The sequence below is a fragment of the Dromiciops gliroides genome, chromosome 1 (genome assembly GCF_019393635.1).
Source record: "Dromiciops gliroides isolate mDroGli1 chromosome 1, mDroGli1.pri, whole genome shotgun sequence".
Classification (NCBI taxonomy): Eukaryota; Metazoa; Chordata; class Mammalia; order Microbiotheria; family Microbiotheriidae; genus Dromiciops; species Dromiciops gliroides.
Window position 1 is genome coordinate 433,212,503 of NC_057861.1, and position 14,270 is coordinate 433,226,772.

The 14,270-nt window shown below is 37.8% G+C and overlaps 1 protein-coding gene across 1 annotated transcript in view; it reads right to left on the bottom strand.

Annotated features, from left to right (window-relative positions):
* The window catches only part of POLK (DNA polymerase kappa), a 111,589-nt gene that overhangs the window by 58,630 nt on the left and 38,689 nt on the right, over positions 1–14,270 (bottom strand). The window contains 1 exon segment of the mRNA XM_043988028.1: positions 2,801–2,962. Coding sequence (XP_043843963.1) covers positions 2,801–2,932 — 132 coding nt within the window. The 5' untranslated portion in view covers positions 2,933–2,962.

Consider the following 14,270-nt stretch of genomic DNA (forward strand, 5'->3'; position numbering starts at 1 on the left):
TGTTTTTTTCTTTTTTACAATTATTATCTCATTTGATTCTTACAAGAACCCTGAGTGATAGGTGCTGCTATTCCCATTTTACAGATGAGGAAACTAAGCCACCAAGAGGTTAAGTGACTTGCCCAGGGTCACATAGCTAGTAAGTATCTGAGGTCATATTAGAATTAGGAACTTCCTGATTTCAGGCACACAGCTCTATCCATTACATCATTAGCTACTTCTAAAAGAAAAAGAAAAGTCAGACACTGAAAAAACAAAAGGGTGGGAGATGTAGAAGACACAAGAAAACAGAAAATTGTGTTAGAGGGTCAGGAATTCCTGACAGAGAGTGAAAGAAATCCAGGGAATTGAGGAGCATTAGAAGATAATAGTATCAACACCTATGGCAGTGGTCTCCAGCATTTATTCAGAAAGAGGATCTGACATAATCATAGTTGTACTATTAGTATTTATTGACTGAGAAAAAACAAACTGCAGTATCAATTTTGAATGATTCTGTTTTATTAATAGAATTTAAAACACTTAATACATATGTATGTGAGACACTTATTCAACCTGTGGAAGACAGGTTTATTTATCATGCCAAGTCACCAGTACATATTTGGATGGAGTTAAATGTAATGGGAACAAAGTTGAATTTGGAGTCTTATGATCTGAATTTGAATTCTGGCTCTGCCTTTTACTGCCTGTGTAACCTTGACCAAGTCACAACCTCACTGAGTCTCAGTTCCCTCATCTTTAAATAAAACAACATGACCTCTGGAGTCCCTTCCAGCTCTATACCTATGGTCCTGTGATCCAACACTGTCAATGCTTCATAGACATAGCCTAGGTTTGATAGAACTCCTTATAGTAATGTTAAAGCCCCCAGGGGTCCTCACCTTAAATTCTGTGGGATCAATGACCAAGGGAAAAATGAGGATTAGAACTGAACTTTGAAATCAGGATTCAGGGACATTTACTCTGTAAACCTTTGAAACTTAATTTGTTACTTCTAGACTTTTTCGACTTATTTTCAAATATGATCTCATATAGTTGCTTACCATAAAAATTCTTAGAAAACCTAAAAGGATGTTGCATTTAAGGTACACTGGGCAAAGAGACAGAGATCACAGCCATATCTGTAATAAGGCCGGATGAGCCTAACCACAAGCTAGAAATATACACTGGTAGTCATGAGGATGAAATAAATGAACTGAGCAATCCCTAGTGACAGGAATGAGTAATTTTGTAACTGTTCTAGGACCAAAAGACCTAAGGAGTGTACCTGTGAAAAGAACATGCCTCGACAGTCTTTTTTTTTTAGTGAGGCAATTGGGGTTAAATGACTTGCCCAGGGTCACACAGCTAGTAAGTATCAAGTGTCTGAGGCAGGATTTGAACTCAGGTCCTCCTGAATCCAGGGCCGGTGCTTTATCCACTGTGTCATCCAGCTGCCCCTCAACAGTTTCTTAAGGACTTAACACAGTGCTTGGTACATAGTAGGCACTTAATAAATGTTTATTGATGGAAGAGTTTGTATCTGTGGATCTCCCTCTCTAAATGGTTACTTGGGCAAAACAACAACAACAACAAAAATAAACAGTTAATTAAACACCAAAAGCTTTTTCAGCTGTCTTGTTTCAGTCCTCCAATGTTCTCATGCATGGCCTGGGACCAATATTCTTTGACTCCTAATCATTATTAAATATTTGTTGCTGCCATATTACTTATTAGCCCCATAATTCCTACCCTGTTTTTGCTTTGTCCTTTCACCTATGACAGCATTATTCATGACTACAGCTGTGTGTCTACTGATGGTCCTGATACAGAAATTACTGTCACTATCTACTCTTCCTTCAGTACTTTTTCTCTCCCTTCCCACTAAATTCAGTTCCAAAGGTTCTCCTGTTGCTCTCAAGACCATGTTTTGACAGATTTGCTATCCCTGCATAATCTTTAAAGTTCAATTGGAAGCTGAGTGTGGTAGCCCATGCCCTCTAGTCCTTGTTGCTGGGGAGGCTGAAGCTGATGGATCACTCAAGTTTGGGAATACTGAGCAGCATTTATGGTTAAAACCTATTGTGTGTTTGCACTAAGCCTGCACCAATATGATGAGCCCCCAGAAGCAGAAAATTATCTGGCTACTTAATGAGCGTCTGACTGGCCTAGGGTGGAAAAACAGAGCAGGTTAAAGGTTCCTTGATGGTCAATATTGGGATGGGACTTGGGAGTCCTGATCTCACTCTGGATGTGATAGGGAGATGCAGCACCAAAATAAATAAAATAAAATAAAGTTTAATTGGATTCTTATATCACCTACACAACCTAGTGCTGCACAGCTAAGTTCAAAGATCTTCAGGATCCACTCCTTCCTTTGCTAATGTTCACCAGTATCTCCATAGCCCCACTGGATAATTAATGACCTTACCCACAGATGTACATCAAAAAACCCTTTACCAAATTATGTTATAAACATAAAATGACTGCAATTATTCTAGATTTTAGAGAACGAAAGATGCAGATCAATAGGGATGGAGCTAAAACATGACTTACTTAAGTAATCAAAATCTGTTAGGTTAAAAACCACCAAAAATAAATAATGAAATTAGTATTCCATTCATTTCGATTTCTTATGTGCTCAGCATCACATCAAATACAGGAACAAAAACAACTTAAAGAACAAATTAAACTACATTCAAACATATCTGAAGTTTACTTCTTATATTAAAATGAAAGTAAAAGTTCTACTCATTATTTTCCTTTAGAAATAACAATTTACCTCTTTTTAAGAAATTAATGAAGAGAAACAAAAACATACCTTGGTGGCTTCCATGATAATTTTATTTATTTTCTCTTTATCTAATCCTTCCATTCCTGCTTTGTTATCATTGAGTCCCATTCTAAGCAGTAGCCCATCTTTGTCATTGTTATTCTCTTTTGCATTGTCCATTGTGCAAATAAATTTTTAGCTGTTAATCACCTGAAAAAGGACACAAATTAAGCATTACTCTTTTTTTTGTGTGTGTGGAGCAATGAGGGTTAAGTGACTTGCCCAGGGTCACACAGCTAGTAAGTGTCAAGTGTCTGAAGCTGGATTTGAACTCAGGTCCTCCTGAATCCAGGGCCCATCCTTTATCCACAGCCACATCTAGCTGCCCCCAAGCATTACTTTTAAAAAAGGAAAGTATCAAAGCTATAGGAAAAACAATGCACTGGAAATCAGGTAAACAGCTCTTTTCTCAGCTCTGCCAAAGACTAATCCCATGAACCTGGTCAAATCATTTCTTTCCTTAGTTTTCAATATAAATGAAAGGGTTGGACTAGATGATTCCTAAAGTCTCTTTCAGCTGATATCATATGATTCCTTAAGGTGTATTTAGTGATTTTAACAGTTTGAAGATACAACTATTTTTGGCAACACTTTGTTTTGAGACTCCTTTTTGAGGAAGAATTCTCTGCTTCTAGACCACAGTCCCTAGCCTGGGTTCGAGAACAATCTTGATACTTGGAAGCATCCCGGTACAGGGTATCAGGGACAGTTTAAATACAACAATAACACAGAAAATTTTGAAAACAAAGGAAACATCAACAGAAGCTTTCGACTCCATCTCCAAGTTTTCCAAATTTCCTGATTAATGTCTGCAGGTCATATTCTCAATGCCAAAGGTGTGGTTCTAAGCAAAACATTTCTCATAATGCAGCTCCTCAAAAATTACTTGGCTTAATGATGCTTTTTACCTACTGCTCTAATACATGGCCCTGGCCCTGGTGTCCAGTCTTCAGCTCAGTATCCGGTCCTCCTTGTCTTAGAGTATGGGTTGGTTTCTTTCTTTCCATTTGTTCATTATTTCTTTCTTTCTTCCTTTCTTCTGGGTTAATTCATTTTTTTTTTTTGCGGGGCAATGGGGGTTAAGTTACTTGTCCAGGGTCACACAGCTAGTAAGTGTCAAGTGTCTGAGGCTGGATTTGAACTCAGGTACTCCTGAATCCAGGGCCGGTGCTTTATCTACTGCACCACCTAGCTGCCCTGGTTAAATTAAATTTTAAATTAAATTAAAATTTTTAAAAATTTTAAAAAATAATAAATGCTTTTATTTATAGTTTTGAGTTGCAAATTCTATCCCTCCTTCCCTCCTTCCTCTCCCCTCTCCCTGAGGCAGTAAGCAATCAAATATGGGTTATACATGTACGATTATGTAAATCATTACCATATTAGTCATTTTGTATTAGAAAACTTGAAAAAGAAATGAAAGAAAGTAAAAATAGCATGTTGCAGTCTGTGTTCAATCAATATCATTTCTTTCTTTAGAGGTGGATAGTATGTTTCATCAATAGTCCTTTGGTATTTCCTTGGATTGGTGTATTTCTGAGAACAGTTAAGTCATTCACAATTCTTCATCAAACAATTATTGTTGTCTCTGTGCACAATGTTCTCTTGGTTGTGCTCACTTCACTATACATCAGTTCATATAAGTCTTTCCATGTCTTTTTGAAATCATCCTGCTTGTCATTTCTTATAGCATCACCATCATATACTACAGCTTGTTTAGCCATTCCCCAAGTGATGGGCATTCCCTTGATTTCTAATTTTTAGCTACCACAAAAATAGTGAGCACAGGTTTCTAATCTGGGGTCTGAGGATTTTTTTTTAATACTGTGATAACTGTGTTTCAGTATAATAAGTTTCCTTTGTAACTTAAAAAACATTACTCTGAGAAGGGACCCAAGGTCTTACTAATGGGTACAGTGCCTAGCACATTTATTGCCTACCAAATTGAGGTCTTGTGCATCATGCCTCCAGGAAACCCATCATCTTTCCTTTGAGACTGAATCAGCTTTGTTATACCTCATCAGTAACCTTAGTACCTCTGCCCCTCTGATTGGAGGGCTGCAGCAAAGAATTCCTGATGGGAAGGCTAAGCTCCTCCCGAAGTCTACATTTAAAAGAGGGCACCCCTTTGGCCATCTCTTTTTCATTCATTTTCCACCTGCTTGCATGCCTTGGACTGGAATCCATCAAGCCCCAGCTGCTGGGTATTTTCACTCTGTTTCCCTCCTCCTCCTCCCCCCAACTTCCTTTTGGGTGTTGTTTTCTCCCATTAAATTATATGATCCTTGAGGTCAAGGATTTTTTTTTATGTTGTTTTTTTATGTTGTTTTATGTTGTTTTTAATTGTATCTCCAGTGTTTAGTGCAGTGCCCGGCACATAGTAGGCACTTAATAAATATTTAATGACTGACACAAAAAAATTAATAATCCCTTCTTAAGGAATATTTCAGCTCTCTGAGTCCTTTCATTTGATCTCTGAATCACACCTTTTCATTAACACATCGACATGTTAGTTGCACTTCACATCCTTACAAGCGTTCTTTTTTGTCCTTCCATTTTCAATTAATAAGCATTTATTTTCTCTTCCCAACATCCTCATTTATAAGAAAGGAAATCCATCAAGGACTCTTTCTTATTTCCTGGATACTTTATGAAGACTGAACACAAGACCAAGACTCAAGTGCTCCCTCACAGCTTCCAGATCCTGAGTGTTATGCAAAATTGCTTAACTACTTACTGGTACAGTAGGCAGTAATGGGGGAAGAGGGATGGGGAAGAAAGGAGAAACACACTTTTACTCCTTCCCTCCACATTCAAGTCTACACATATGGAAGATGAGGGGTTTGGACTGGATGATCTCAAGGTCCCTTCCAAGTTAAAATTCCACGATTCTTTCATTCCCTCTGAATTTGCTCTTTGTTCTGATTGTGATCCCCTAGTCCCTCAGCTGTTCAGCCTTTCCTCCCACTCCACCACTCCTATTCTGGCTTCAGCAGTCTACCAACCCCATAGACAGGTATATTAAGGTACTTTTTAGAAACATTCAGCCCCTTGACTTTCTACTATTTCTACATTGTCAATCCCTGCCCTGAGAATCCCTGAGAAACCATCACACTATATTTTCTCTCTGCCCCCACTCCAGAGTTGCCAAGCATTTCTAGAGAAAGTCATGAAACTGAGCAAATTCATACTATCAAAACAACACATTTTAAGTTCCTAGAGAGAGGTAGTTGTGAGAGCAGCAGCAGTTAGCTCTCAGGCCAGAGATGGTAAGGACATCAGACAACTCATCAGAAAGAGATTATAGGGGGCCTCTGACTGGCAATGGGTGCAACTGGTACTGATTTGCAACTCTATTGCCCATAAGCAGTTCTGAGTCACAGTTCTAGGGTAGAAAGGAGAACTTGTGACTAGTAACAAGGGAGCAGGGGTCCTCATTGCAGTTCTAGGGTCAAGCAGAAAGCTAGCACTTGAGACTGCAGGAGAGCAGAGAACCTTGCCACAGCTCCAGGGCCAAGAGGAACACTGGTATTTGTGGTTACAAGGGACCAGAAGCCCTTTTTGGGTAAAAGCCAGAGTACAGACCAGGAGAGCAGTAACCATATCTCTCCCTGAATCACACCACCTTGGAAGCACCAAAAACTTAAGAGTTTCCCAGAACTTGCTTTGAAAACAGCAGCATGAAAAATCCTGAAGCTTGGAACAGTGCCTCCCCACAACCAGCTGAGCAGAGCCCAACTTTAACATAAGTTCTAAGTGAAGAAATAAACTGGGAAAATGAGCAAACAACAAAAAAAATAACTTGACCTGAAAAAGCTATTACAGTGGTAGGGAAGAACAAGACATAAACTTAAAAGGCAATAATGTGAAAACAATTATAAACAAAGTCTCAAAGAAAAAAGCTAATTGGACCCAAGGCCAGCAAGAATTCCTAGGAAAGTTAAAGAAAGAGATAAGAGTTGTAGAGGAAAATGGGGAAAAGAAATGAGAATGATGGAAGAAAATCACAGAAAGAGAATTAACAGCTTGGTAAAGGGGGCACAAAAATACTGAAGAAAATACCTCCTTTAAAAATAGAATAGGCCAAATGAAAAAGATGTAGAAAAATTCACTGATGAAAAGAACTTCTTAAAAAAGCAGAATTGGTCAAATGGAAAAGGAGGTACAAAAGCTCACTGAAGAAAATAATTCCTTAAAAGTTAGAATTGGGCAAGTGGAAGCTTTTAATTTTCATGAGACATCAAGAAACAATAAAACAAAATCAAAAGAAGAAAAAATAGAAGAAGATGTGAAATATCTCATTAGAAAAACAACTAACCCAGAAAACAGATGCAGGAGAAAACATTTAAGAATTATTGGACCGTTAAATCTGGCCTCAAGACACTTGACACTTACTAGCTGTGTGACCCTGGACAAGTCAATTAACCCTCATTGCCCCACAAAAAAAAAAGAAAGAAAGAAAGGAAGGAAGGAAGGAAGGAAAGAAGGAAAGAAGAAAGAAAGAAAGAAAGAAAGAAAGAAAGAAAGAAAGAAAGAAAGAAAGAAAGAAAGAAGAAAGAAAGAAAGAAAGAAAGAAAGAAAGAAAGAAAGAAAGAAAGAAAGAAAAGGAAGAAAGAAGAAAAGAAAGAAAGAAAGAAAGAAGGAAAGAAAGAAAGAAAGAAAGAAAGAAAGAAAGAAAGAAAGAAAGAAAGAAAGAATTATTGGACCACCTGAAAGCCATGATCAAAAAAAGAACCTAGATATCATATTTCAAGAAATTATCAAGGAAAAATGACCTGATATCCTAGAACCAGAGGATACAATAGAAATGGAAAGAATCTATCATTTTTGCACAAACACCACCACTGCAACCAAGATTAGAAGGAAAGCAGAAAGCTGGGAAACAATTTTTACAGCCAGTGTTTCCAATAAGGGCTTTATTTCTCAAATATATAGAGAACTGAATCAAATTTATAAGAATAAAAGTCATTTCCTGATTGAAAAATGGTCAAGGAATATGAACAGGAAGTTTTCAGGAAGAAATTAAAAGCTATCTATAGTAATATGAAAAAAAATGTTTTCAATCATTATTGATTAGAGAAATACAAATTAAAACAACTCTGGGGCAGCTAGATGGTGCAGTGGATAGAGCACTGGCCCTGGAGTCAGGAGTACCTGAGTTCAAATCCAGCCTCAGACAATTAACACTTACTAGCTGTGTGACCCTGGGCAAGTCACTTAACCCCAACTGCCTCACTAAAAAACAAAAACAAAAACAAAAACAACTCTGAGGTATCACCTCACACCTATCAGATTGGCTAATATAACAAAAAAGGAAAGCGATAAATGTTGGAGAAGATGTAGGAAAATTGGAACACTAATATATTGTTGGTAGACTTGTGAACTGATCCAATGATTCTGGAGAGCAATTTGGAACTATGCCCAAAAGACTATTTAAGTGTGCATACCCTTTGCAATACCACTACTAGGTCTGTTTCCCAAAGAGATCATAAAAAAGGGAAAACAACTCATATGTACAACAATATTTATAGCAGCTCCTTTTGTGGTGGCAAGGAATTGGAAATTGGGATGCCCATCAACTGGGGAATGGCTAAACAAGTTGTGGTATATAAATGTGATGGAATATTTTAGTGCTATAAGAAATGATGAGCAGGTGGATTTCAGAAAAACCTGTTAAGACTTACATGAACAGGGGCAGCTAAGTGGTGCGGTGGATAGAACACTGGCCCTGGAGTCAGGAGGACCTGAGTTCAAATTCGGCCTCAGACACTTGACACTTACTAGCTGTGTGACCTTGGGCAAGTCACTTAACCCCAAGTGCCTCACCAAAAAAAAAAAAAAAAAAGACTTACATGAACTGATGCTGAGTGAAGTGAGCAGAACCAGAACATTGTACATAGTAATAGCAACATTGTGTGATGATCAGCTGTGACTGACTTAGTTCTTCTTAGCAATACAATGATCCAAGGCCAATTCCAAAAGACTCATGATAGAAAAATCCAGAAATAGTATGGAGTCTTAATGCAGATCAAAGAATACTATTTTCACTCTATTTGTTGTTGGATTTTTTTTCTTGTGGTTTTTCCCTTTTGTTCTGATTCTTCTTTCACAACATTATTGATATAGAAATATGTTTAACATGATTGTACATATGTAACCTATATCAGATTGTTTGCTGCCTTGAAGAGGGGGAAAGGAGGGAGAAAAATCTGGAACTCAAAAATCTTACAAAAATGCATGTTGAAAACTACTTTTACATGTAACTAGGGGAAAGTCCTACTAAGGAAATAAAAATACTATTTAGGAATTAAGGAAATAAAACACTATAAGGAAGAAAAAGAAAGAATTCACCAATCACCTTCTCAAAGAGATGCCACAATGAAAACTCCCAGGAATATTATAGTCAAATTCCAGAGCTCCCAGGTCCAGGAGAAAATACTGCAAGCAGCCAGAAAGAAATATTTCAAATATCATGGATCCACAGTCTGGAGAACAGAAGATTTAACAGCTTCTATGTTAAAGGACTGGAGGGCTTAGAATGTGCTTTTCCAGGTGGCAAAGGAGTTAAGATACAACAAGAGTCACCTACCCAGCAAAATTGAGTATAATCCTTCAGGGGAAAAAATAAACATTTAATGAAGTAAAGGATGTTCAAGCATTCCTGGTAAAAACACCAGAGCTCAAAAGAAAATCTTACTTGCAAATACAAGACTCAAAGAAGAATAAAAAGGTAAACATGAAAGAGAAATGATAAAGGAATCAATAAGGTTAAACTGTTTATGTTTCTATATGGGAAGATGATACATGAAATTCCTCAGAACTTTATCATTATTAGGTCAATTAGAAGGAGTATAAATAGACAGAGGGCACAGGTATGAGTTAACTATGATGGGATGATTATCTAAAAAAAATAAAATTAAGGGGCGAGGAAGAAGGATACATTAGGAGAGGGGAGAAGAGAGAGGAAGACGGTACAAATTTTCTCACATAAAGGAGGCATGCAAGGAAGAGCTTTTATAGGAGACAGGAAGATGCGGGGAGGTAGTGAGCATAACTTGAACCTCATTCTCATCAGAATTGGTTCAAAAAGGGGAGAGTATGTGTGTGTGTGTGTGTGTGTGTGTGTGTGTGTGTATATAATGTATGTATGTGTGTGTGTGTATATATATATATACACACACACACACACATCCACATACATAACTCACATAGAGAGATAGAAGGGGAAGGGGATAAGAGATATGGGGGAGGGAGGGTGACAAGGGGAAGGCAGATTGCAGGAGGCAGTAATCAGAAGCAAGACAGATTTTTGAGGAGAGACAGGACATAAAGAGAGAGAGTAAACAAAGGAAAATGGGATGGAGGGAACTGTACATTAGTGATCATAACTGTGAATATAAATGAGATGAGCTAACCCACAAAATGGAAGTGGATTTCAGAATGAATTCGAAACCAGAATCCAACATGTTGTGTACAGGAGAAACACCTAGGACAGAAAGACACAGAGTTGAAATGAAGGGCTGGAGCAGACTCTTATGCATTAGATGACGTGAAGAGAACAAAGGTGGCAATCATGATCTCAGATAAAGCAAAAGGAAAAACAGACCTATTGAAAGAGATAATTAATTTTGCTAAAAAGTACCATGGACAATGAAGCAATAACAAAAACATTTACAGCAAGTTTCTCGATAAAGGCCTCATTTTTCGAATATCTAGGGAACTGAGTCAAAATTTATAAAAATAAAAGCCATTCCCCAATTGATAAATGGTGAAAGGATATGAACAGGCAGTTTTCAGAAGATGTTCTCTAGTTATATGAAAAATGAAAAATGCTGGAGGCAATGAGGGAAAATAGGTATACTAATGCATGGTTGATGGAATAGTGAAATGGTCCAACCATTCTGGAGAACAATCTGGAACTATGCCCAAAAAGGCTTTAAAACAGTGCCTACTCTTTGAATGCAGCAATTCCATAGTAGATCTGTAACCAAAAGACATTAAAAATAAAAAGGAAAAGGACTTATATGTACATTATATGTACAAAAATATTTATGGTAGCTCTTGGGCTGACAACAAAGAATTGGAAATTGAGGGGACACTCAACAATTAAGGAAACGCTAAACAAGTTATGGTAAATTATTATGATGGATTACTACTGTGCTACAAGGCATTACAAGGGGTTTGGTTTCAGAAAAAGCATGGTAAGACCTATATTAACTGATGCAAAGTAAAGGGAGAAGAACTGGGAGATCATTGTGCATAGTAACAACAATGTTGTAATGATGATCAACTGTGAAAGACTTGGCTATTTTGATCAATACAGTGATCTAAGACAATTCCAAAGGACTCATGATGAAAAAATGCTATCTACCTCCAGAGAGAGAACTGATGAACTCTGACAGCAGACTGAAGCATACTTTAAAAAAAATTTCTTTGTTTCTTGCTTTTCATTATTTTTTTTCCAACATCGCTAAGATGAAAATATGTTTTCCCTGACTTCATATGTATAATTAAAATCACATAGGGGAGGGATAGGTGGGAAAAAACTTTTGGAACTCAAATCTTTTTTATAAATGATGCTAAAAATACTTTAAAAATACATAATTCAACAATACAAAAAAAGAATCAGTCCAGCAATCAACAAATGAAAATTTCAAAATTACACCCATGAAACTGACATAGAAGCTCATTTCAGCAGAACTTGACTCAGTGGGAAAAAAAAATAACTGACTGTATACTTACCACTTTAAAAAAAACTGCTAAATTTCTCTACGATCTCATAGTCTAGGGTTATCTAAAACAAAGCTTTTTAAACTATGGGCCAAGACCCCATATGGGGTCATGTAACTGAATTTAGGGGTTGTGAAAAATTTGTCAACAGTAAAAGGTTATGTATACTTATTTTATATACCTATATACCCGGGATTATGTAAAAATTTCTCAGGTGAAAAGGGGTTGCAAGTGGAAAAAGTTTAAGAAGCCCTGATCTAATAAAAAATCCACAGAATACTGAAAAGACCCTAAAGGAAAAGAGGTATGCTGAAAAACAGGAGAGAAGTTTAACATAGGAATTATGTACAAATTTTTTTTTTTCAAAAAGCTGAATTCTTCACCCATAAGCAAACTTAGCAAGAAAAGGGTCAGTCACTTCATTCCTATCAAACTGTCATCTGTGGTGAAAAGCATTGGCCACTGGAGAATTTAGTAATCTGGAAGCCTTACAGAAATGTAAATACAATATATTACATATTGAACTAAAAATAGTTTTGAGGTTTTGGAATGGGGAGTGTAAGACCTGTGATTTCATTAGGGTAGAGAGCTCTCTTTAGTGAGGAAACTGCAATGATGACGGGCAACTCTTCTGTAACTACCCTTAGAATCGCTTAGAAGTCCTGAGAAGTTAGGGAACTTGCCTAGGGTACAGTCATCATGCCAAAGGCAGGATCCAAACCAAAGTATTACTGACTCTGAGCCCAGCTCTCTGTTCCCTTTCTCAAAATAATTACCTATTATGTGTAAAGCACTGAACTGAGCCCTGCAAAAACATATTTTGGAAAAAGCAATCTTTCAGAGGTAAAGCAAAAAAAAAAAAAAAAACAACAACCCAAAATTATAAAAAAAACCCTGAAAACCTTTCCCCAAATTGTGGTTGACATAATATAGTCATACATCTAGCTAGCCACTAAACCTGCTGCAGAAAGATTATTGATTAGTTTAGTGGGGGGGAAATGCTTCTTGCTACACAGACTTTGCCTAAATTATTCTGGCTCTCCTTTGCTACAAGCAGGAAGCAAGGAACTACTAACTACACTACACAATTACAAAGTTTCCCCATCCTTAACTGTGAAAGGTGTTCCCTCCTGGAGTCTATTTTGAGGGAAAATTAGACACAGCAGAAAGAATACTGGTTCGAGAGTCAGAGAATTTGAGTTCAAATCCTATCTCTGATGTTTATTACTTGTATAATCTTGGACAGCAGTCTGGTAGTGGTGCAGTAGATAAAGTGTCAGGCCTGCAGTCTGGAAGACTCATGTTCCTAAATTAAAATCCAGCTTTAAACAATAGTTGTGTGACCCTGGGTAAGTCACTTAACCCTGTTTGCTTCAGTTTCTTCATCTGGAAAATGAACTGGAGAAGGAAATAAAACACTACTCCAGTATCTTTCCCAAGAAAACTCTAAGAGAAGTCATGAAGCATCAGGCATTACTGAAAACAAACAAACAAAAAAGATCTTGGACAAGTCACTTAATAGCTCTCTACCTCTGAACACAGGTGACAGTGGGCAAATACACTCATGTCAACATTAGTTCTTTGCTTTTTTTTAATTCCAAAACAATAGGAAGAGTGATGTCTCTAGGGAGTCCAGGGAAGAAAAGCCTCTTTTTGCTACTCCATATTTTAGCCATCGAACTCATCTGAATTTCACTAATTATGAGGAGCTCCCTCTAACTGAAAAACACCCTGTGCCAATGCAGACCAGCACTTACTTTGCCCAGAACCATACAAGAGAGGCAAGGGGAACACCAAATACATGAGTGACTTGTGGAGGGTATGAATCAGAGGAGGCATGTGAACCCAGGTCTCACTGACTCCAAAGCTACCTCTCTATGTACTCCACTATACTGCTCCCCCTTGTCCTCACTTGATGCTCCAGAACAAGACACCAAGAGACATGACATTCATATTTTGCTTTAAGTATCAGCAATATAAATGTGATATTAATGAACTTCTAGCTAGCGTGGGGAACCATAACATACAAAGGAATGCCTTCAAGTAACACATCCAGTCCCTGCATTAGCCTTTTTGACTGACTCACACTGAGCTTGTGGTTCACCAAAGCCCCTGGATCTGCTTTGGCCACACTTCACCCATTCCTTTTATAAAGATGATTTTTTTTTAACCCAAACTGTAAGACTTATCTTGGAACAGATGACCTCTAAGTTTCCTTCTAGCTCTAAATCTGTTTGGACGTCTTGCTCAGTTCAACTTCATCCCACTAGATTCAACCTAGAATTCTTGCTTTTTTAGATATCTGTGGACCCTTACTGCACTGATGATTCCTTTCAGGAGCAACAAGCATTTATGTCACCCAAACATCTGATAAATACCAAACAACGTGGAGAGGAGGATCTCTGCCCATGAAGGCAGGGGACTGGAAGGTTCAGGGTCTCAGCACTGGCAGCTTTGGCCCTGCTTGAGGTAGCAGGTAGGTGGTAGTGTGTCCTGAAGGAGTCTAGAAGGTCACCTTCCTCCAACAAGCACAAGGGGGCTTAGCCGCGATGAAACCTTTTAGGAGTCTACTCAAGCCAAGGTGAAAGGTGAGGGGGAGGCAGCATGGTATCATGGAAAGAATACTGATTCTAGTAAGAAAACTGGGGGGTTCAAATTCTACTTTAGATGCTCACAACATGTGTGACCTCTGACAAGTAACAACCTCCTTGGGGCTCAGTTTCCTCAT